The sequence below is a fragment of the Marmota monax genome, unplaced genomic scaffold (genome assembly GCF_021218885.2).
Source record: "Marmota monax isolate L192 unplaced genomic scaffold, Marmota_monax_Labrador192_F-V1.1 WCK01_AAM20220418_F8-fsc00028, whole genome shotgun sequence".
NCBI lineage: Eukaryota > Metazoa > Chordata > Mammalia > Rodentia > Sciuridae > Marmota > Marmota monax.
Window position 1 is genome coordinate 2,566,368 of NW_026694779.1, and position 24,477 is coordinate 2,590,844.

Genomic DNA, 24,477 nt, shown 5'->3' on the forward strand with positions numbered 1-24,477 from the left:
TCAGCTGCAGCTCAGACTCCAGGGAGCCCCATCTGGATGGGGAGACCGGGTGAGCTCTGTGTTAGAGGCTCAGGGCTTCCATGCTGAGGGCCGCTGGGGAAGGGAGCAGGCAGGGCCTGGTGGGTGGCATGGTTGGGAGTTGGGGCTGGATGCATCCTGACTCACCTTTCCTTCCCCATCTTCTCTCTAGGGCTCTTTTTCCACTTGTAAGATGAGGGGTTTGGGGCAGAAAGGAAATGATAAATAGGTCCATCACGCACACCAGCTTTGGTGTGTTTTACAACGGGAAGGAACTTGGCCATTGCTGAGCAAGCGTCTACACTGGGCTCGGGAATTTGGGGCTGAACCACACATGGTCTCTCGGCTCTGAAGCTCTGGCACTGGGATGGGTGGACTCACATCTCCAGTGACCTTGGGCAAATCCCTGCTCTGAAGCTTCCAGTGTTCACCGGGCCTCACGGGGAACAGCTCCCATGGGTGTCACTGTGAAGGGCAGAACCAGCTGCTGCAGCGCCCAGCCCCCCTCCCCCCATGGTCCCCTTAGCAGTGAGCAGCTGTTGCCTAGCAACGGGGGTGGGGGACTGAATCCTGGGATCCAGGCGAGCCTCCTGCCCATGTCCCGCATCTTGGATGTGGGCTGTGGAGACACCACACCAGCCTTGGAGCTGGGGTACGATGCCAGGTAATCAAGGGGTTCAAATCCTGCCCCACACCGAGACATAGGCTTCTCCCTGTGCTACGTGGCAGTGAGTTGCCATGATTGGCTCTGTCATCGGGAAGGTTATGAAGATGATCAGCATGGAGCTGCCTTGGGGGCCTCAGACCTGGAGTCCCCTCCTCCCTCTGAGAGCTCATCTAGAAATACAGAGAATGCTTCAGAGGTCCACCCTGTACCCCAGATGTGAAGCCCGGGACACAGCCAATCTCCAACAACCTATGAAAGGTACTGAGCACCCACTGTGTGCTTGGCCTGGTGCTAACAAAGCACTTGGTGTTGCGTTAGCTCTTTAAATCCTGGCTACCATTTCTGGGAGGCAGGAACTGAGGTCCACAGAGGTTAGGTGACTTGTCCAGGGTCACACCGCCAGGATTTGGACTCCAGATCTTGCGCTCTTGACTCTGAAACTTACAATTTCTCCCCGGGGTCCCTCCTTTGCTTCTTCCACCAGCATATGGCCTGCTCCTGGCCCCCAGAATGCTCTCTTCTGCTCCAAGACATCAGGGAAGGGCTTCTGTGGGCTTGAGTTCACCTCTTGTCCTTCCTCAGTGTGGTGACATTACAGCCTCATCCCCAAACAGGGATCTTGGGGGCTTTGGCTAGCAGCAGGGTTTAAGCCCCCCCTGCCCAGGGGCGTGTTAACCCACAGGGTCACTTTTTCAGGCCATTTGCAGGAATATCCTGGCAGGTCCTGATGCCTGCAGCCCCCCCCCCGGGGTCTGGCAAACAGATGGGAGAGAGAGATGGCAACAGAGAGCGGAGGTGATCAGTCCAGGAGCAGAGTATGAACATGGCAAGAGGAAGAGGAGAGAGAGAGGAGAGAGAGAGAGGGGAGAGGAGGCTTGTGGGGGTCAGGGATCGGAGAGGATCTGAAATACTGCAGAGGAAAAGAGGGCAGGAGCAGAGGAGGGAGTCCACGAAGGGTGTGGGGTGCTGGGGAGGGGAGGGGGCCCTCAGAGCAGCAGAGAAGGGAGGAGAGAGCGGATCTGCACACTCTTCAGAAAACTCCAGATCTGCAAAACCCTGCCAAGCAGGAAGTGGGGGGTGGCAGGTGACTGTTCCACATCCCAGCTCTGTTAGGGACCCAGGGGCCAGGCAGACAGTCAAATGAGGATTCTAGTCTCTGAGCCAAAGCGCTGCAGGTTGACAGGGCTTGGCTAAGGTTGCCTCAGATTCTGGGGACCAAGGTCTGGTCTCCATTGCATGCACACTCGCCACACCCCTGGATGGCAGGCTCACTTGTCCCAGAGAAGCTCAGGCTGTCCTAGGTAGGGAGAAGGATCCAGGGCTTGGATTGAAAGCAGACACTCCCTCCGTAAGCTCCTTCTAGACAGATTTGCAGAATCTTGCCTTCTTTGCACCAGGAGCTTATTATCCCCAGGCCAGTCCAATCCTTCTCAGGGTACTTGCTAGAAGGGAGTTTAGAGCTCTGTCTAATGAATGTAGATGAGAGGCAAATAGAAGAGGGGAGAGAAAAGGAACATCAATGCAAAGGCCCTGGGGTAGACAGGTGCACAATGGGTTGAAATCTAAAAATCTAGAGAAGACTAGATGTCTCCTGGCTGCAAAAGGGGAGTTAGGGGTGGACAGTGAGGCTGGAGAAGTGGGCAGGTGCCAGTTCTCACGGAGCCTTGTAGATCACAGTGCAGGGTTTAATCATCTTTATCCTTGGAGCAATGGGGAGCCACTGATGGTTTAGGCTGGCAGGGGGGAGGGAGGGCTGGCATTTCATATTTTGAATTTTAAGCAGACACATCTATATGCTGTGTAGAAAACAGACCACAGATGGCCTTGGTCTAGGTGTGGGATAATGGGTCTTGGGTTATAGTGTGGGTAGCACTGTGGGGTGTGAAGAGACCATTTGAGAATAGGTCTTGCCTATGGCTGCAGCTGTCAGGGAGGGAGTCTGGGGCAGGATTGATTGATGCTTAAGATGACCAATCAGAGGAAGGCAGCTTTCCCCAAAGAGAACCAACCACTGACCTTCCAATACCCATTGTCACCTGGACAGTGTCTTAAAATGTAGATTTGTGGGCTTGTCCAAGACCTCCTGATTCCAGGTCTCTAGGAATGGAGTCCAGAATTTGCATTTAAAAAAATACACTTCCAGGTTACTCCAAGAATCAACCCCCACCCCCACCCCCCCACCCCGCCCCAGAGGCCATAGTCTAGAATTTGGGGGCACCCTCAAATCAGCTCCACTAGCTGCAGGTAGGTCCTCACCTGCAAAACGGGCCCAAAATAGATGTCTCAAAACACGATGGTGGGGTTTGCATGTGATCATATGCCCAAGGTCAGTGTCACAGGCTGCTTAAGGGAAGGTCTGCTTATTAGAGCTCCATCCATCCTTACCAAGGGCGAGGCCCGAGGACGGTATCTGCGTGCGTGTCTCTATGTGGGTGCTTAGGTGTGCCCAAGAGTGTGCGAGATGGGGGCGTTTGGAAGAATCATTTCAATGACCCAGCGCAGGGTCCCTAAGCCCACCATGAAAGCCACCCTTTTCTAGATGATCTTTTGTCCCTCATTTTTGGTATTCAGAAGAGAGATTTGGGAGATGGGAGAGGGGCTCCCCAAGCCCGACGTGGGGGTGGAGGCAGAATGAGGACCCCATCGGGATGTGATGCACCCCAGGCCTGGATGGTGGTCCCCGGGGTGGGGGCGGGGCCTTGTGGGGGAGGGAGCACAGGAGCATGCGCTCCCCAGGGAGCCGGGGGAGGGGGCGGGGTGGTGCGCTCGCCACCTAATCAAAGCGCAATCAGCGCTAATCAGCGTGTTCTTGAAATAGACCCAACTGGATGGGGAAGTGAGCCGCAGCCCGGGTTTGTATAGCAGCAATCAGGGGGAGGCAATTTTAGATCTGCGGGAACAACAGCTCTTTGTCCGCTCGCCCGGGGACTCTGCCGAGCTCTGCGGAGCCCACTGCGGCTTGGAGATCAAAACACCCCATCCCTGGGGCCTGCAGCTGCCCTGGCTGGGAAGCGGGGCACTGGAGCAATGCGTCCAGCTGCCTCTGGGGTGAGATCCAAACTAGCACCTTGGCTGAGCACCTACTATGTGCTGAGCGCACAGTCAGCTGCTTTTTCTTTTCTTTATTATTAATATTATCTTTTTTTTTTTTTTTTGAGTCAGAGGTGGATTCTATTTTGCAGGGGAGGGGATGAAGGTTCAGAGAGGTAGGGGTCTATCCAAGGTCACTCTACAGGTCCTAAGAGACACAGTTCTGGGCTAACATAAGGCAAGGCTTCTTCTCTTTTTATTTATCAGCTTCTGCCACATTGTGTATGTCTACGTTTTTAGATGTTCATTATCCTGTCTCCACTGACTAGCATGCAGGCTCCATTAGGGCAGGGTGGGTGCGTCACTAATATGTGGTCGGATGGCGGTGGTATTTATTGAGATGGGGAGTGACAGACCAGCTGGGGGTGGAGGTGGAGGAGACGAATTCCGCTGGGAAAATGGAGTTTGAGATGCCCAAAGGAACACTCAAGAGGAAATATCCAGAAGGCAGTGAGAGGTGCAAGCACGTGCCTCAGTTTCCTCATCTGTCCATTGGGCTGCCAATCCCAGCTCCCTCCATGGGTGTCTGCAGGGAGAACTAGCCTCATGCACAAATGAGACTAAAGGGAATCAGGACCACGCATAGCGTCAGCTGTTGGCAAATGATACACTGCTCTCCCTCTCCAGCAGCTGTGGCAAATCAAAAGCTAAAAGCCCAGAAAATGTCTGTGGATGTCATGAAGAGTTACGTGGCCCAGAGGAGGGGTGCTGCTTCATGTGCTGTCCAGGGGAGGCCAGAGCCCAGGACTGGAGGAGAGTCTACAAGGCTTTGCTCTTGCCCACGCCTGCTCACCACTTTCTTTTAACCCTAAGAGAATCATTTTTCCTTCCCCTCAGAGTCTTCACTTGGGACCAACCTCTCGGTGGCCGAGAGAGAGGATTTTTAAAAACAGCTTCATTGATTTTGTTTTTTTTGAAGATAAAAATCAATATTCTTCATTTAAAAAATAATTAGTAAAAGCCGGGTGCACACCTGTCATCCCAGTGGCTCAGGAGGCTAAGGGAGGAGGATCACAGGTTCAAGGCCAGCCTCAGCAATTTAGTGAGGATTGAGCAACTTAGTGAGATCCCATTCTTCTTATGTGTCAGACACTTGGGTGCATACTGTCAGCAAACTGGGGCTGGGGATGTGGCTCAAGCGGTAGCTCGCTCGCCTGGCATGCGTGCGGCCTGGGTTCGATCCTCAGCACCACATACAAACAAAGATGTTGTGTCTGCCGAAAACTAAAATATAAATATTAAAATTCTCTCTCTTAAAAAAAAATTGTCTATGAACTGAGACCTCTGAAACCCTGAGCCCCCAAATATATTTTTCCTCCTTCCAAATTGTTCTTATCAGGTCTTTTGGTCATCACTGCAAAAAAGCTGACCAAAACAGGCTGATTCTGTCCATTTGTATAGATGAGGAAACTGAAACCAGAGAGGTAAAGTCATTGGCCCAAGGTCAAACAGCCAGGAGGTAGAGTTCAGAACTGAACCCAGGTGTGTCTGGCTGTTGGGGTAGGGGCAGGGCTTTATGAGAATGATTTACACCCTTTTGTCAAAGGCAGCCTTCTGTCCCTCACTGGGGCACCCAGGTGGGACCTCTGCACCCTTTGTCTCTTGGGAGGGTCCTTGTTTCCATTTGGACCTCACCAGTCTGGGTTTAGCAATTGCGCCACCTGGTGGCCAGTCTTCTGCAACCTGTCCGTCTGTGCCCAGGACTCTGGGCGGGAAGGCAAGGATTAGGAGAGGCTCTGGGTTGACCATTCCCTGCCACAGCCGCTGGGGCCAAGCCTGGTATGAAAGAAAATAAAAAATAAATAAAGGAAAAAAACTGAATTGCCTGGCTTCAAAGAGCTCCTCCCCCTCCTGTCTCTCCGAGTTGTTTTATGCTACTTTAAAATGGGAACAAACCACAGTTGAGGTTGTTTTGAGGCTTATGGGAAATGCCTGGCTTTGTCCCAGGTAAATCATCCTTTAATTGATCAATAATTGATTCTTCTTTGATGCTACAGTTTTCTGTCCCCTCTCTCTACCCTCTAACTGGGGGGGGGGGGAGAGAGAGAGAGGGGGGGGGCTGTAATGACTTTCAATAGTGACTAAGGACCCTGAAGGCCCCCCACAGCTCCTAAAAACTCCCCAGTGATTCTCCCTTTCTTTCAACAGCCCCTTTCAACTCCTGTCCCTCAGCCCTCATAACCCCCAAACACTTCCATCACTCACTGATGGCTACATGATTCTACTGGCTTCCCAGGACCTTGTGACATCTTTCAGGTCTCCAGGGGCTCTGGTGGTACCTTCTGTCCTCAATGCCTCTCGCTGGTCTCATATATCCCCTTGTCCCTCTCAGCAAGTTCCGGTGGACTTCTATCATTTCTGAGAAATTATGGAGGCTTCATGAGGTACCCTGCAGGACCAAAGTATTTTGAAGCTGCTAAAGACCCTCAGGGCTTCTTGCAAGGCCTTCACCACCATCTGTAGCTTTTCCATGGCCTTGATGATCCATCCCTAGTGATAGTTGGGGTGGCACTCAGAGGCTCCCCAAAGTGGTGTGTGACGGTCGTTCGACACCAACTTGACTGGGCTAAGGGATGCCCAGATAGCTAGTAAAACATTGCCTCTGGGTGTGTCTGCAAGGGTGATTCTTGAAGGGATGCTCATTTGCATCTTTGAACCAAGTAAAAAAGATGGCCCTTGCCAATGTGGGTGGCAGGCAACATCTGTTCTGTGAAAGGCCCAGGTAGAAGAGAAAGGTGGAGAATGGGTGAACTTGTTCTCTCAGCTTGAGCTGAAACATCCATCTCCTGCCCTCAGTCAGCAGAACTTGTTATGGTTTAGATGTGAGGTGTAAATTAATTTCTCATGTTACCAATTCTGTAGACTCAAGATCTACCAATCAGGTTTCCTGGAAAGGAGACAGACCCACATTTCTGTGATTCAATCTCTTCTTGTCTTGCTGCCCATACATGTGTGTTTCAGACACAGGGAGGGAAGGTGGCAGGGAACAGATGATTGTACCAATCCCTGTAGCTCTAAGAAATTACGAGGTCCTCAGGGACCCTCTGTGTATGTCATCAGTGGGATGCTTTCTCTGTGAGCCGGTATCACCACCTCAGAGACGTGAGAGACCACAACAGGGTAAACAAGTAAACACTGAGATCAGGACTGGAAGAAAAAAAAAATTGAGGGATAGCAATGAGCAGACACTGTGAGATGAGTTGATTGTACTGTGGACTGGCAGGACAAGACGTGCTCTGTGGTCTTGAGCGGACGTTTGGAAATGTCAGACAGAAATTTAGAGATTTTCGTCTAAGTTCTAAGCAATATTAGAAACATTGTTGGATCTTGGGAACTGTTCCTTCAGGATATAGCCAGTGTGGATACAGAGCTTTACCAGCCACCTACAAGCTCGTGTGGGCAAATGGAGGAAAACCTGTGGCTACCAAATGGCCACACTGTGCCACATCAACAGTGAACGGAAAGAAATGGCAGCTCCAGTTGTTTCCAATTGGCAATGCTGACCATAAACTCCAAACATGGAACCAAGATGGTTTGGCAGGCATATCATGGGAGTAAAACAACGATCCCCTCAACAACAACAACAACAACAACAAAGCAACAACAAGAAAAACTCAAAGAATATCACCCTGCCGGGAACAAGAATGTGGTAGTTCACTTCTTTAATTTTTAAAAATGAGTAAGCAGTCTTGTGCCCTTTGGATCCCCAGTAAAAACGTTCATTATGCAAAACAGTACAACCTTTTACATTTTTTAATAATACTGTAAATATCTCAGAAAGGATGTATTGTTTCTAATGAATATCAAAAATGTCATCACAATGATGTGTTCCCCCCACCCCCACGCTGCCCGCCCCACCCCCCTAAAGTTACTCAAACACACTAGTAGGAAATTACAAAAAAAAAAAAAAAAGAAAAAAAAAAAGAAATAAAAACTCCCACTCCCACAGCCTCCCTCCACCCTGCCCGATGAGTAGTGTTAAGTGTCAAGTGTTAAGTGCCAGATGTACCACGTGTGTGTCCGTAAAGACGAGACCTCAGAGATCTATCGGTCGGTCCGTGAGGGAGTTGGTGGTGGAGGACACAGTAGCAGCATTGGGAAGCCCCCTCCCTGACTGCTGGGAGGACAGCAGCTGGGGACCAACACACACAGGCCATCTTCCCGGGTCCACTGGGCCAGACAGCTCAGGGTGACACTGGCTTTCCCATGAGGAGGACACTGGACTTTCCACCAATGAATGGGCAGGCCTGAGCTGTGTGCCCAAGAGGAGGCTCCAGAACAAGGTGCCCCAACCTGCCCAGAGTGGGAGCTGGGCATCCCTCTGAGCAAATTTCCAGTTTTAGATGGGGGCTGGTCAGAGCAGAGAACCTAGCAGTTTGGAAACTTTGGGGGTGAATCCAACACATGGGTCCCCTGTAGGAAAATGCAGCTTCAGTTTGGAAAGGAAAAAGAATTCACCTTCCCGACCTCCAGCAGCCGATGAACAGGGAAGGGGGGTACCAGCCAGGAAGGCCAGAAGCCAGGCTGGGAGGGTGCAGTACCAGCCTCCCCTGAAGACCCCAGGATCACACAGAGGAACAGCCAGTAGGAATGGCTGATTCTCCTCTTTAGCAGGAATGAAGACAGAGGGCAGATGGGATGGCCCCCGAATAAAGTGTGTGGAAGAAGCCGCCACACAAGATCCTCCAGCACAGTCAAGAGGGTGAGCACAGGGGCAGCAAGAAGGAGAAGAAGTGGCCCTGGGCACACAGAGGGGCTCAGATTGAAACCTGGCTCCGGGCCTCACTGGGAGGCTGCAGATCTTGGCTGGGGCAGCTGCAAGGAGAAAAAAATGCTGCCTCCTGACCCCGGAGACCAGTCCCCATGGCCAGTCCAGACAGCCCTGCTTGGGATGGAGGGACAGAACTCAGGGGGAGAGCAGAGGGCCTGGAGACGGGGAGGCCCAGATGGGAGGGAGCCCCGCCCGTCTCTAGGAACAGGGATGAGATCAAACAGAGTTTTGGGGAAAACACACATGGCCACCACATTGTCCCATGATACATCCGATTGTAAAGAAGCAGGTGGGAATGGGGGTCCGGCAGGGAGGGCAGAGGTGGCCCGTGGGTCTTCAGGAGAAGCTGATATCAGTGGCAGCTCTGCAAGGCAGTGAGGCAAAGAGGTCACCCACTCTAGCTCCCTCCCCGCCAGCTGGGGAAATGGGGACACTGAAGCCCAGAGAAGGGAAGGTAGTGCCCAAGAGATCAGGGCAGGGGGGGGGGTCCTACAAATCAGGAGTCCTTCTCTGCCACGTGACCTTGAGTCTGCAGACCCCATGTCCATGGCCAAGGGAAGGCTCAGAGTAAAACACTCCCTGGGGGCACGGAGGAGGGGCGGCTGCCGACGGTCAGGGACAAGTGCAGATGTGGACCGGTGGGTTCAAAGGCCAACAGAGGAGGCCAGGCCTCACTCCCCATCCCACCTGCCCACAGGCCCAAGTATAAAAGTTTCACAATATGATACATTAATCCCTAGAAAACACTAATTAAAACCACCCGAGGGCAAGAAGGGTGTGCTAGTCACTGTACAGTATTATCTTGTGGTGGATACTTCCATGGTCACTGGGAGAGGGCGAGGCAGGGGGCTCTGGCTTTAAACCAGAGGGTACGGTGGCCAGCTGGAAGTTAACTTGTTAATACATCCTGTGCAAAACGAGCAAGCCCCTAGCATTAGGAGAAGTATGTGTCTCAGGTATTCTTTTTTTTTTTTTTTTTTTTTAAACACACGGGAGGGAAGAGAAGAAAAGAGAAGCATTGAGGTGGCGGGAGGTGGCTCAGAAGTGCGTCTCCTTTTCTGTGATGGCGGCGATGGTGCCGTCACCCTTGAGCTTGGCGTCACAGTCATTAACCATCACCGTCCGTGGGCCTGCCCCAAGCTTGCCCCGCATTTTCAGATCGGCGCTGGGGACTGTCAACTTCCGGAATTTCTAGACGATTGGAGAGGAGAACAGTCTGAGAGGGGCTGCGGGGGTCTGGGCTTCAGCCTCTGCCATACTGATCTGACCTGAATGGTGTGTTGGCTTCTGTGGGTCTTCCCTACCCCTGGCCTTAGGTAAGGAGCAATGATGGCATGTGCAGAAGACCGTGGCCTACTGCGTGGCCTGTGAGAGGTGATCAGGACTTGAGAGCTACGATCAGGACCCACGGGAGGGGACCTAGAAGCTGCGGTTTGAATCGCCGCTCAGCCTCTGCACTTAACCTCTGTGAGCTACCTTTTCCTCATCTATGAAATGGGTTAACAGTCCCTTCCTGGAAGGGCTGTTGACACAAGGACTCCCAGATGGATGGGCACCTGTCCCACAAAAGGGATGTCCTCACCCTGTCAGCACACAGGGCAATGCACGGGTGTGTAATGTGCTCCTGGGGCCTTGCTCAAATGCAGATCACTAATCGTGATCACGAATGCCAATGCTCACGGCCCTGCCGGCTGGACACAGTTGGATGGCTGTCATCCCCCACCTCTTGCCTCTCAGAATGGGCCCCCACATCAACTTCATCAGGACTTCCCAGGTTCCCCGAGGAAAAGACACGAGGCCAGGATTTGGGAGGCCCTTTCCAATCAGAAACGCTTTCCTGAGTGGGCGGGGGGCTGCAAAGAATTGAGGAGGTAACTCCTTCAAGTTCTTCTCTTTCAGACCCTGCCAGGCCTGAGAAACTAAACCTACAGTGTCCACATAGGAGCGTCAGGCTGATGCACTGGGGCTGATTAATAGGTGCCTCCTGTGTGTCAGACACTGTGTCAGGCTCTTGACCTAGATTAGGGTTTAGAGCTCAGGCTCTGACCCAGGAGCCTGGGTCTGGGTCCCAGTTCCACCACGGCACGAGGGCAAGAAACTTAAGCTGTCCGTGCCTCGGTTTCCTCATCTGTAAAATAAGGGCACCGGCTGTCTAGCACTGTCATGAGGCTGAGATGAGGTGACCAGCCACAGTACTGACACATTACTTCTATGAGTATGATTTTCCCTCAGGGCAGTTCTCCAAGGCAGGTCCTGTTGTCCCCACTTTCCCTCCAGATTCTTCCTGTCTGCGGGCAGAAGTTTGTGAGGCCTGGAAGCTGGGTTTGACCGCCTTCAGAGACTTGGCTGTTTCACAAGTCACGTTGTCCAGGTTGGGTCAGAAGGGGTGTAAGTTTAGGGAGATGGAGGAAGCTCAGGAAAGTAGCCTGTACTCTCCCTCCCTCTTTTCTAACACCCAGGGGCTGAGAAAAAAAATCTCTGGGGATCTAGCAGAAAGCACCGAACATTTCTGAACATCCAGAGGTCATCTGAAAGTTCACTCAATGTGCGGGCGTCCAGTGGGTGAACTTTTAAAGCCACGAGGGCAGCTCCCTTCTGGAAGTGTTTGGTCTCAGATCAGTATTAACCAATTGCCTTCCACCCACATTCCTTACAAGCAATGAGGAGCCTGACTTGCTCTGGGCATGAGCAGGTTTCATAGGGACCTTCCTTACTGGCTTGCTCTTTTTGGCTGTGTGCCCAGGGCCCTCTGTGAGCAGGTGAATTAGGTGACATTGACTTTGAGCTGGAACTTGCTTCTGCACACACACTTCCTACTGCTGTCTCCCTCTATCCTTGAGCTAGGAGACAAGAGTCAACTTCTGCCATCCCTGTGTGATGTGGCCATCGGGCAGAAATGGGGCCCTGAAATGGAGCACGGTCAGTTCAGTCAAAGAAGCTGAGGCAGCAAAGCTCAGGAACACAGACTTTAGTTCCGGCTGCATTTTTCAGAGGCTGTGTCTCTTTGCAAAGTTGCTTTCTTTCTTCTTTCATTTTTTTTTTTTTTTTTTTTTTTTTACGAGAGATTGAACCTAGGGACACTCAACAACTGAGCCACATCCCCAACCCTTTTTTGTATTTTACTTAGAGACAGGGTCTCACTGAGTTGCTTAGGACCTTGCTAAGTTTCTGAGGCTGGCTTTGAACTTGTGATCCTCCTGCATCAGCCTCCGGAGCTGCTGGGATGACAGGTGTGCACCCACTGGAAAAACTTGTTTTACTTCTTTGTGTGCTAGTTTTCTCATCTGTATACAGGTGATAAGCATCTGCATCTCACAGGATTAAATGGCTTAGTATTTGTAAACTACATAGGACAGTGTGTATTTATCTGTGTATCTGAAACGAATGAATTCTGCGATATGTACTTTAAGCTGTTTTTAAAAATTGCTCTGCTAACTTTGGGCTGTGGGATCTTAGGAAGTGACTCCACTTCTCCGAGCCTCCATCTCCTTCACCTGTTAACGGCAGGGCCTTGGTTTGCTCTGAGGAGTGCAAAAGATGCAGCAGGTAGAGAGCCCAGTAAGGGGGTGACACAGAATAGGTGTCCCCAAATGCTAGATGAATAGAATGAACAGAAGACTGAACACTAACACTTGGCTACTCCCGATCTGGGTCCTGGTCCTGTGCTTTCCCTGTGTGGACTTCCAGCATCCTCATCAGCTCTATCCATTAGGAGCTGCTGTTATTCCACTTGACAGATGGGGAAACTGAGGCTGAGTTCACAGCTGGCTCCCCCGCCCCCGGGGCCTCACAGAGACATGCTCAACACAACTGGAATGATGAAAATGATGAACGTGTGCCATGGCTTCCCTGTGTGACAGGTAGGGACAGGTTCCATCATGCCTGTGATCCAGAGGAGGAAGCTCAGACCTGAAGACGGGCCGGGATCTGCTCCTGCTCACCAGCCCTCCCTGTGTCCCTCTCTGCCCCCGTGGGCGCCCTCCTGACCCTGCTCCGGAGCCGTCTCACCTCGGGCAGCGTGCCCTCTGTCTTCCACAGCTTGATGAAGATCCACAGCGGGATGCAGAGCATGGAGGACAAGGCCATGAGCCAGCCGATGCCGTAGCCCCAGGCAGGGTAGGTGTAGACGTTGTTGTACTTCAGGGGCTTGTACTTGACCAGGAAGAAGATGAAGATGCCCTGCAGAGAGACAGAGAGGTCCCCGGGGAGGGTCTTCAGCCCCGCTTACCCAAGATAGATCTAGGTCCCCTTGCCTATGTCCACAGTGACTGTGGGGCAGAAGGACCTGGAGACCCTCCCCACAGTCATCTTTCATACAGGGAATGGGACCCTGGGTACCAGACTCCCAGGGATCCTGAGGTGTCACCAGGGCTGAGGCGCTCCCTACCCATTCCCAGGAGTCTCTTCCCTAGCCTCTGTCCAGTTAGGAATTTTAATTTTTTCCTATCTACTTCTTCAAGTTTCAAAGATGCTCTTCAGACTTTCAGTGATGAGTCTGTTTTTTTTTTTTTTTTTTTTTTTTTTGTACCAGGGACGGAACCCAGGGGTCCTCAACCACTGAGCCACATCCCCAGCCCCTTTTTTATATTTTATTTAGAGATAGCAAGACCCTGAGCAACTCAGCAAGACCTAAGTGGCTGAGGCAAGTTGGCTTGAAACTTGCGACCCTCCTGCCTCAGCCTCCCGAGCTGCCTGGCTGCTTTTTTTTTTGTTTTTGCTTTTTAAAAATTAAATAAAAATGCTCTCGTTGAAGCCCTTCTGTGGTCTGGTCTTAGGGAAGAGCACAAGCCCCAGTTCTCCCCACCTCTGTCACCCTCTTTGTTAATGAAAAGGCAACACCTTCTCACTCACATGATCCTCCATCCCCAAGGAGCAGATTCCAGCACCTAGGTGAACCTAGAGCACTGAGGAGGAGGAGACTTGCTCCTGGACATCCACCCGATTTGGTGGCAGAGCTGGGCCCTGCCTTGCCATGCCCAGAGCCTGGCCCTGTGACCCCAGCTCCCCAGGGTGTCAGGTGGCTTGGACGAAAGGGGTCATGAGCCTTCTCAGTACCAGCCTCTGCTAGGCTGAAGGGCTACAACGTGGAAAAGTGGGAAACCCAGTAGGTGGGTAACTGGAGGGGCTGCAGGTGGGGCTCTTACCGCGCAGATCCCAGGGGTCACGATCTTCCAGCACCATTTGATGAGCGACAGTGGCCGGTAGCCAATCATGTCTTCAATGTTATCATAGAACCGGTTGCTTCCTGTCCAGAATAAAGCAGATGAGCCCGCCAAGTACAAAAGTCAGCAGAGGTTAGGTGTCTGTTTGCTTGCTTGGGAGAAGTGCTTGCCCCAAAGACAATACTCTGTCTGACCCTGAGACAGAGAAATTGCAGCAGGGACCTTACTGAATACTTAACACCTAGCAAAAAGCGCTAGGATTTGGATGTCTTATGTCCCCCAAAGTTACCTATATAAAGGCTGGATTCCTAGGGCGGTGCTATTGGGAGCGGGGATGGACCTGTAGGAGGTGGGGCCTATGGAAGGCCCATAGGTCACTGGGGGGTTCCCAAAGGAACTGCGGGACCTTGCCTGATCTCTCTTTCTCTGCTTCCTGGATTGAGAGGCCTTGACACATATTCCCGACACTGTGTGGCCCTCACCAATGGGGCCGCCTGGCCTTGAACGTGAATCTCCTGAACCCCGGAGCCAACATGAACTTAGCTCTCACTTCACAAGGAGCCTGTCTCAGGTGCTGTGTTACGGTGATGCCAAGGTGACTGACACAGTGGGCGCGGTCTGGAATAAGCTGTGGGCAGGAGGGACTCTGGATGGCTGATGGAGGGGGGCTCTCCTGACCTGGGCAGCCAGGTCCAGAGAACAGCAAGGAGATTCTGGAGAAAGGTTAGGAAGGTGAGCCCTCTGGAGAGGCCAGGTATGGCGAGGGGGGCTGACCTGCATGGGCAGAGGGCGGAAGCTGACGGACCCTGAGCAGAGGTGGCTGTTCCCAGCCACACTCCACCTGACCCTGAGCCTGGCAGCCTGCACTTGGGTTTGGTTTGGAGAACGGAAGGACCAGAGGCAGGTGTCACCGAGGGCCTTGGCTGCTCCATTTCATGGAGGGGGAAACTGAGGCTCAGTGAAGAACTGGCCTGAGGTCACAGTGCCTGGGCCCTGAGCCCCTCCCTGTGCTGCAGGTATGTAGAAGCAGGAAGGTCTCCCCCACAGTGGGAAGGGGCCAAGGGGTCCCAGAAGAGAAAAGGGGAAGAGGCCCACACAGACAAGGACCACCATGGAGACCCGAGCCCAGCCAGGACCGGGGCCGAGACTGGCAGCCCGAGTGTGCGCAGGTGCCCGTCGACTCACCATACACCCAGCCGATGCAGACACACTCAAAGATGGCCACGAAGAGAAGGCACATCCCGCTGGCCGCATAGGAGTCAAACAGCTGGAAGATGTACATGCCTCCCTGCAGGTGTGGGGACAGATGCCAGACAGACACGTGAGAGAGCAGGGTCAGTCAGCTGGCCTCTGGGCGGGCCCCTCTGCTCTGCAGCTCTGCGGCTACCACTGGTAGGGATTCGGCTTGTCCCTGAACACTGCACCTGGATGTCCCCAAAGCCCCGTCCTCTGGGGGTTGCTGGGACTGTGTGTGGGGGGGTTATCTTGCCTCAGCCCCTCCTTTGTCATCTGCCCGAGGGCCAAAAAAATGAAACGGAATATCAGAGTCAAGGTTGGACAAACTCAGCACAACTCCCCGGATGGTGCTAACAGCCTCCTGAAAAGCCTCCCTGACTCCAGCCTCACCCTCTGCAATGCTTTTGTGTACCAGCTCTCTGAGGGACCTTTCCACCGGTGTCACTCTATAGTTTAAAATCACCCTGCGGCTCCCTAAGTCAGGGCTGGGACTTGTCCTCCTCCCTTCTTCAACATACTCCCTCTTGGACAGAGCAAGTCTTTCACCTGTCAAGTTCCTTTGAAGCTCAGATCAAATGCAACCTCCTCTAAAAAAACCCTCTTAACCTCATTCTTTCTTTGGGCCTCCAGAGCATGTGTTAGGGATTCACGGTCATAAAATAAAAAGCACTGGCTGCTCTGTGAGCTTTCACTCCTGCTGGCCTGGCCCCCCACACGGGTCCTCCTTTTGCCTCCAGCCCTTGGACGGGGCGTGGTGCACAGTAGGTCCCTGATAAATGCACGCGGAATCATACAGAGTGTGGGTCTGTGGGACAAGGGCTCTGGCTTGTCCTAAACTCTGCCCCAGTTTCTGGCCTAGAGGGTGGCACCCAGTAGGTGCACAGTCAATCTTTGTGGGATGAAGGGGATGAATGTGCTGCCTCTGTAATATATAGCTGGCCCTCTGCATCCACAGGATCAGCATCCACAGGTAATTGGAAAAAATTTTTAAAAAAATCCCTACATCTGTACTGAACACGGACAGACATTATTCCCTAAATAACAACTACTTTCCCAGTACTGACATTGTAGTAGGTGTGATACATCATCTAGAGATGATTGAAAGTCTATGGGAGGATGGTCATAGGGGAGTGGTGGGGAGCATGGCTAACCGGAGAGACATAGCCCCTTTGGCCACACAGCTCTGGGTGATGACTGTTGGGGAGGGGGTGTGTAGGTGCGACCCCAGATCTGTGGATTTTTTAGGAGATGCCAGAACGCCAGATATTCAAGGAAATTTTTTCTCTTGTTGGTAATGTCTTCATGTTTTTTTGAAATATTTTTTAGTTGTCGATGGACCTTTATTTTATTTATTATATGTGGTGCTGAGACTTGAACCCAGTGCTCACACATGCTAGGCAGGTGCTCTTCCACCGAGCTACAACCCCAGCCCGACTTCTTCATGTTTTAAAGAAATGTGTTAGGGGCGACACAAAACAACCCTCTGGGCCATATCTGATCTGTGGTTTCCTGTCTGTGACTGCTACAGTGCAGATGAGGCAGGTCTGAGGTAGGTCTGAGGCTTGCAGTGGGTTTGGCTTTCTCAGTCCCAACTTAAGGTCCCCTTCCTAACTGCTCTCCTTCCATGCACATTATCTGTGAAAAACAGAACAAGGTTCCCAGTGGCTCAGGAGGCTGAGGAAGGAGGATGGTGAGTTCAGAGCCAGCCTCAGCAACTTGGCGAGGCCCTCAGCAACTTAGGGAGATCCTGTCTCAAAATAAAACATAAAGAGGGCTGGGGATATGGCTCAGTGGGGAAGCGCTCCTGGGTTCCTTTCCTAGTAGCAAAACAAAATCAAAACAAAACCACCAAAGAGATCAAGGAAACCTTTTATGAAGCATTTGTCAAATACAGCCATGCCTCAACTGATGATTTTTTTTTTTTTATAGTTGTGGATGGACAGACGGCCTTTATTTTTTTCATTGATTTTTATGTGGTGCTGAGGATCGAACCCAGTGCCTCACACATGCTAGGCAAGCGCTCTACCACAGCTACCACCCCAGCTCCTGATGATGTTTCTTAATGAACTGCATAAATGACAGTCTCCTAAGACTACTGCCTGGTGACATTGTAGTCATGCTCCATACAACAAAGTAGTTGCCTGAGGACAGGCTTCTCAGAACACGTTCCTGTCATGCACATCAGTACCTGGCTGTTCCCTTTCTTTCCTTCCTTCCTTCCTCTCTTTCTCTCTCTTTTTTAAATTTATCTTTTGGTACTACGGATTGAACCCTGGGGTATGTAACCACTGAGCCACATTCCCAGCCCTTTTCATTTTTTTATTTAGAGACAGGGTCTTGCTAAGTTGCTTAGGACCTTGCTAAGTGGCTGAGGCTGGCCTCGAACTTGCAATCCTCTTGCCTCAGCCTCCTGAGTTGCTGGGATGACAGGTGTGTGCCACTGTAGGCCCAGTTGCATCCTGGGTCTTAATCCACTTGTCTGACTGTCCCCATGTGCTTACAAGATAGGGACTATGGTTATCCCCAGTGATTACTGGGGGAAACTCAGGCACAGAGAGGTGAGAATCCCTCCCGCAGGTCATCAGCCGGCTCTCGGAGGGGCGGTCTGGCTGCAGGGCTCAGAGCCTTACCCACTCACCACACTGCCTGAGAGGATGACAGATCGCTGGCCTGGAGCTGAGCTTTTAATGTATATAAATGAGGGAGAAGATCCGGCCAGCAATTACCATGAAGGCGGAGGCGGACACGGTCCGTTTGGCAATTTAAAGAAATTCCCTGGTGCAGTGGCCCACAGATATGTCCCTGCAGAGGCCGAAGGTTGGCGTGTGAAGCCAGGGCGCCTGCACTGCAGCTGGCTACACTGCGGGTTTTCTGATGGTCCCTGGAGGTCCTGAGGCACCCCGTGGGCAGACCCAAGGCAGGGGAGAGGCTCTGCGAACTGGGGGCAGCTGGGGGTGGGCAGCGCTCCAAGACAGGGACACCCGTGCCAGCGCTGGCTCTTCTGGTAACCCTCTCCCTGTTGGCCTCTTCAAGGCATCGGGTTAACCCCCGCATTTGCATGCGACAAAAGACTCTGCTCTGTGTAATTAATCGGTGCTTAATGAGGCTCTGCTAACTGCAGCGCCCGGGGTGCCCTGTGTGGGGAGAGGTGAGAGGGACCAGGAAATGCCGCGCCACCCTGTCCCCTCACTTGCTCAGGTGCTGATTGTCAGGCTCACGAAGCTGACGATGGCGAGAAGCAGCAATAATAGAGCCTGGAATAATGCCACTGAGCACCCTCGGCTTGGGGCCAGGCCTGAGCTGGTTCTGGGGCCACAAAGCTGGACGATGCCAGCTCTGGTTCTCACGGACCCACGGGTCTGGTCGGGGAGGTGGGTGAAGGGCGGATTAGGACACGGGATGGACCTAAGGACCCAAGGTGGGAGGGAGGCTGGTCTGAGCAGGAGCGATCTGCTGGAGGGTGGGGGCTGTGTCAGAGAAGAAGGGCAGAAGCAGTGGTGTCCCCAGGAGGAGGTGGCCTGTGAGCTGGAGGTGGAAGACAGGAGGTTCACCAAGGAGGAGTCAACCCGCTCACAGGCTTGGCTTTCTAGGCTGACCCCAGCGTCACATCAGCTGCTTTGACTGATGCCGAGTTCCCTTCTTTCTTTCTTACAAAACCTTTTTCTCTCAGCGAGCTCTTTTTTTCTTTTTTCAAATGAATTACCTTTGTGCATGTGGGGAGAGAGACACCAAATTGCACCCTTCCGAGGCACTTTAGAACGTGTCTGCCAGGATGGCTGCAGGAGCGGGGAGAAGTGTGGTTTCTCAAGACCGTCTTTGGGGGGCCGTGGAGAACCCCCCCTTAATCACCTGCTGGCCTGGCCAGAGCAACACTAGGGACTGTGCTGGTTTGGACGTGAGGTGTCCCCCAAAGCTCCTGTGAATGCAGGACTCTTCAGGGGTTCAAATGATTGGATCACGAGAGCCGTGGCCTCAGCAGTCCACCCCAGTCTGAATGGACTGACTGGGGGGTAACTGTAGGAGGTGGGTGTGGCTGGAGGAGGTAGGGTCACTGGGGACGTGCCCTGGAAGGGTGCATCTGCCCTGAAGCCCCCTTTCTCCGTCTCTCTCTGCTTCCTGACCCGGCCACAAGCTGAGCTGTTCTCCTCCACCACACCTTTCCACCATGATCATCTGCCTCACCCAGGCCCACGGGAGTCGGCCATCTATGGACGGAGGCCTCCTCAGAGTTGGACTTGTGGGGTACTCTGGTCACAGCAATGAAAAAGCTGGCTAAGACGGGGCCACGGACAAAACCGAGGCTGGAACAGAGTGCCCGGAGGTCCCAAATATCACTGATGCCTATTCTCAGAAGCCCCCCTAGAATAGCCTGCTTTGAACGGGAGACCCAGGAAAGGCAACCAGTTTACTCATAGCCACGACCCAGGCATCCCCACGCTCTTAAGTACTGGCGAAGCCCAAGGGTCCCCTTGGGGCTTTACCCCTCTCTGTTGGCAATAGCAGCTACTGTCAGCCAAGCGCGGCTTATGCCAGACCCTGTGGCAACGACCCGACAGGAACCTGCCTTCCGTTCTCACCTCGACCCGTTGGGAAGAGGAGAAACTGAGAGGCAGAGAAGGTACTAGCCCGGCCCAGGCTCCGGCAGCCAGACAGGGCCAGAGGAGGGACGTGACGTCAGACGTGCCTGCCCCAAAGCCCAGGCACTTGGCGTTTGCACGCGGCCACGCGTGCCACTCACCTCTGTTAGCATCACGAGGCCCAGAAAATAGGAGATGACCGACAGGGCCAGGATGAGCAGCTCCCGACGATAGCCCCTCCGGAAGACCTTGGGGTACATGTCCACCACGGCGGTCACCAGGCTTTCCACGCACACAAACTGGATGGGGTGGGGGGAGATGTGATGGTGTGAAACCCAAGAAAAAGCCTGTTCCTGGGGGTCGGCTACCCCAGCACTAATAGGGACCTGGCGTGTCCACTTAACACACAAGGGCAAAGTTGCTCAGAGAGGGGAGGGAACCTGCCCAAGGTCACTCAGCATGCAGAGTCTTGTCACGGGTCTATGGCTGGCCCCTTTCCTGGAGTTAAATGAGTTAAATGAGACTGAGTCCTGGCCCTTGGGGCAAGGCAGGGGTCTCTCCCTCTGTCACTGTCCTGGAGGCAGGCTCTGTGATCTCCAGGGCTGTGCGAGTTCCCTGGCCTCTGGCTCTGGTGGGCGAGTGCCCCTCTGCTGGTTGGAGGACAACACCCAGCTCCTGTGTTTCTGCCATCTCTGGGCCAAACTGTCCAGGCATTGATGGCTGAATTTAAGCATCTGAATCCCAAGTGTTGGGCACAATCAGGCAGGCCAACTCCTTGCCTGGTCAATACCCAGACTCAATATCCCAACACCATACCCACCCCTGCTCCCAGGTTCTCAGAGAACTGAGGGCAGATCTCCTGCCTGACCCCTTTTCTGGAGAAGAACTTAAAAAATTTTTTCTGATGGACACCATGTTGACCGACCCCTTCCTTGGAGCGACTTCTTGGTCTTAAATCCTTTATGATTCATTTCTACCTTCTTAGGAAAGATATTTCCGTCCTTACTGTGCAGACCAAGGGGAGGAAGCACAGAGAGGTAAAGTGATTATCCAAAAGCCACACAGCTGGTTGAGAGTCCTGGCACTGGGACTCCAATCCAGCCCTGCCCGATTCCAAAGCCCAGGCTCTGCCTCCAGAGCAAGGGCTGGCATTGCTCACCCTTTCTCCAGGGTCCCGGGAGGGAGGGGATTCAAGGAAGAGGGTTTAAGCAAAGAAGGAGAGGAAGAGACATGGGAGTGTGCAGCTAAGGCACAGACCTGGGCGTACGTTCCAGTCGGTGACCTGGCATCTCTGGGCCTTGGTTTCTTTTGTATAGTGGGTGGGCAACAAAAGGGGTCCCTGGCCCACATGGTGGTTGTGACAGTGAACTGAGAACACAGCCCAGGCACACGGCAAGCGGCTCCAACCCCGCCTCCTCCGCCAGGCAGCCTGTCCTGTCATGTGCCAGCGCTGATCCCTGATCCCTCAGAGGCTTCTGCCCGCAACAATGAGAAGATTATCAGCCCAAGCACCCGGGCTCCTGAAGCCCTGCTTAGCAGTTTCCGAGGAGGAACGGCTCAGGGGGAGAATTGAGCTTGGCTGGGTTGACAGACGCCTACACTGACCATGCTAAGTGACTTGTACAGAGGTACGGTGGGGGCAGTATCTGCTGGGCCATCCTGGGCACTGTCCTGCACAGGCTTGGCTGGGCAGGAGGCTCGGGGGGGGGGGGGCTATGCCATCTTGTTAAAACGGGGCATCTTGCCTGTATAGCCTCCCACCCAGAACAGCTCCCACATGCCAAGAGAACCAAGTGGCCACCCAGGCTGTGTCATGGCGACCCCAACACCGAGGGAGGAAGGAAAAGGTGCCTTCCTGTGCTCTGGGGTCCTTGGATATTTGGTTGGGATGCATGGGACTCTGTGTTACCAGGAGGGGTGGTGGCTGGGACCAAAGGTCGCTCCTAGGAAGAGTGCCTGGCCACAGGGCGCAGTGGTGCACGCCTGTAACCCCAGTGGCTTGGGAGGCTGAGGCAGGAGGATCCCAAGTTCAAAGCCAGCCTCAGCAAAAAGCGAGGTGCTAGATAACTCGGTGAGACACCCTGTCTCTAAATAAAATACAAAATAGGGCTGGGATGTGGCTCAGGGGTCGAGTACCTGAGTTCAATTCCTGGTCCCAATAAATAAAAATAAATAAAAAAAGAGCCCCTGGCCTCCCCGGCCCCTCTCCCTCTGGGCTGCTTACCTGGCTGTCCAGGCCCAGAAAGATGAGCATCATGAAGAACAGGGTGGCCCACAGCGGGGAGAGAGGCATCATGGTGACAGCCTTTGGATAGGCGATGAAGGCCAGGCCGGGACCTGGGAAGAAAGAGAGAGAGAGAGAGCTGCTGGTGGAGTCAGTCCTGTGTGGTTGGTACTAGGCTGGTGCCCAATTTTCTTTCTTTTTTTTTTTCTTTCTGGTATCAGGGTTTGAATTCTGGGACACTCGACCACTGCGCCACATCCCCAGCCCTTTTTAATATTTTATTTAGAGACAGGGTCTTGCTGAGTTGCTTAGGGCTTTGCTAAGTTGCTGAGGCTGGCCTCGAACTTGTGATCCTCCAGCTTCAGCCTCCCAAGCTGCTGGAATTATAGGTGTGGGTCACCATGCCTGCCCCCTCCCTTTTTTCCTTGATTTAATGGTGACTTGTCTATTTTTTTTTTTAAACCAGGATTTTAATTCTATTCCTATTTCACTAATTTCTGCTTTTCTTTCGACTATTTGCTTTCTTGTGCATTTTTTTGTGCTTTACTTTGCTCGTTTGTTTTTGTGTTGTTTTGAGCGGGGAAGTCAGTTTATTTTCATTCTTTCCTCTCTAATGATAAATGTGCTTAGTATGGTGAGCTTTCTCTGTTTCTATGAAGTCTCCTTGCACCTCCTGCAGTTTCTGCCTTGTGCTACGCTGTGTTGTTTGGTGCATATACTACATTGTGTGTTGTAAACTGGAACATAAAGTGTTTTTCTTGGTAGTGCTTAACACCCTTGGGCGTGGATCCTACTGTGACCTGAGCTTTGCTCCTGCTGTCCAGCCCTTTAGGTTCAGCCTTTGTGAATCAACTTTGCTTGAGGTTTGACTCTCCTGTGCAGGACAGACTTGGATCTAGGTTTGTGAGTCAAGTCAAAGATCTTTTCCTTTTAATAGGTAAGTCAAGCCTACTCACGTTTATTGATATGATTGATATGTTTGACCTTAACTTCCCATTTTGAGTCATTTTTCTTATTACATTTTTTTAGTATTTGTTACATTTTTTCAATGACTTAAGTGTTGTTTCCATCTATAATTTTTTTTTTTTTTTTGCATTCAGGAAGATTGTGTTCCAGTGGTTATTTTTATACTTATACCTTTTAAAAATGCTGTTAAGCCCTTGTTTTCTTATTTAAACCTTTATTACTCAGCTTTCCCAGGTTTCTTCCTTCCATATTCTTTAACAGAGCTGTTGTCTATACAACAGAGTTTTTTTTTTTTTTTAAATTTCTTTTTCGTTTTCTCCTTTTTCTTTCCATGGATAGAAATAAATAAATAATTTATTTGGATAATTTCTACTTTATGACAGATGATATTCAGCATTTCTACATTAGTCTCCTCTCTCTTCTCTACATTGCTTTTCGTGTTAGACACACACACACACATACATGCTCATGTGTGTGTTATTTAATTTCTTATTATTATTTATTGGTGCTGGGGATGAAAGCCTGGGCCTTGTGCACATGAAGCACACATTGTATCACCATGCTACATCCCCAGGAATAATTAAGCATCATTTAAAAAATATTTATTTGTTTATGTATCTTTAGTTTTAGGTGGATACATTAGTTTGTTTTTATGTGGTGCCGAGGATCGAACCCAGTGCCTCATGCATGCTAGGCAAGCACTCTACCACTGAGACACCACCCCAGCCCCAACTAAGCACCATTAAGCCCTCACTGTGCATCTTTTGTTGGACATTTTCCTGGTCACTGTGAGGTTGGCTTGAAGTCACCCTTACTCAAGTTCCCTCAAGGACTGATGGGCGCAGAGCTCCCACATTCCTCAACATTGAGAATGGATTTCTGTGGCTTTGATAGTGGAAAAATAAAATTGTGGCTAGGTGTTAAAGCTTTGATCCAAGTTTCCTTTTCGGGATCTGAGATGAAAGGGCTGCTCCAGCGTTGCCTTGAATGCACTCTGTAAGTCGGTTTTGGGGTGCCGGGCTCCTGCTTTTGCAGGTTATTTGATCTCTTCTGCCTGCAGACTTTGAGGATTTTATCTTTCAAGGCTAACGGCTTCAGCAGAATGCCTCAGAGTTCATTATTCTGGGTTAATTTTTCCTGGCATCTGAGGGAATTTCTTTCAATGTGTGGACTCAGCTCTTCATGTCTGAAAATTTTCCTTGGAATATAGTTTTTTTTTTTTTAAATATTTATTTTTTATTATCGGCAAACACAGCATCTTTGTTTGTATGTGGTGCTGAGGATCGAACCCGGGCCACATGCATGCCAGGCGAGCGCACTACCGCTTGAGCCACATCCCCAGCCCTGGAATATAGTTTTAAACACGACCTCTGTGCCACTAGTTTTTATCTTTTTTCCCCTTCGGGAACTCTGATAATATAAATATTATTTCTTTGCCTACATTCCACGGTGTTTTTCTGTCTTTCTTCAACGCTCCTTTTCAAGACTATTTTCTATGGGATACCTTGTCATTTTTTCCCTTCATGTTCAAGATAATTTTGTCTTTTCTTTTCTTCATTTTTTCCCCCCGGAGTTCAATTAACTCTCTTCCTGTCCATCTCCCATTCCGCTCCCAGCATCACTTGTTAGTTTGGAATTTCTGGTTTCAATTGCTTTCCGCGTCGTCAGATTCCCAGTTGACTATGTCTAGTCTGTTGGTGCTACGGTTTGGATAAGGTTTGACCTTGACAAAACTCAAGTTGAAATCTGGTTAGTGGTTTTGGGGG

The 24,477-nt window shown here is 51.7% G+C and overlaps 1 protein-coding gene across 1 annotated transcript in view; it reads right to left on the bottom strand.

Annotated features, from left to right (window-relative positions):
* Nucleotides 1-7,420: 7,420 nt before the first annotated feature.
* Slc6a11 (solute carrier family 6 member 11) overlaps nucleotides 7,421-24,477 on the bottom strand; it is a 128,623-nt gene continuing 111,566 nt past the window's right edge. The window contains exons 9-14 of the mRNA XM_046425574.2: nucleotides 21,746-21,858; nucleotides 19,683-19,820; nucleotides 14,894-14,996; nucleotides 13,691-13,791; nucleotides 12,555-12,725; nucleotides 7,421-9,737 (exon numbers count right to left, since the gene is read on the bottom strand). Of these exons, the coding sequence (XP_046281530.1) occupies nucleotides 9,585-9,737; nucleotides 12,555-12,725; nucleotides 13,691-13,791; nucleotides 14,894-14,996; nucleotides 19,683-19,820; nucleotides 21,746-21,858 (779 nt within the window). The 3' untranslated portion in view covers nucleotides 7,421-9,584. The remainder of the gene's footprint in view (nucleotides 9,738-12,554; nucleotides 12,726-13,690; nucleotides 13,792-14,893; nucleotides 14,997-19,682; nucleotides 19,821-21,745; nucleotides 21,859-24,477) is intronic.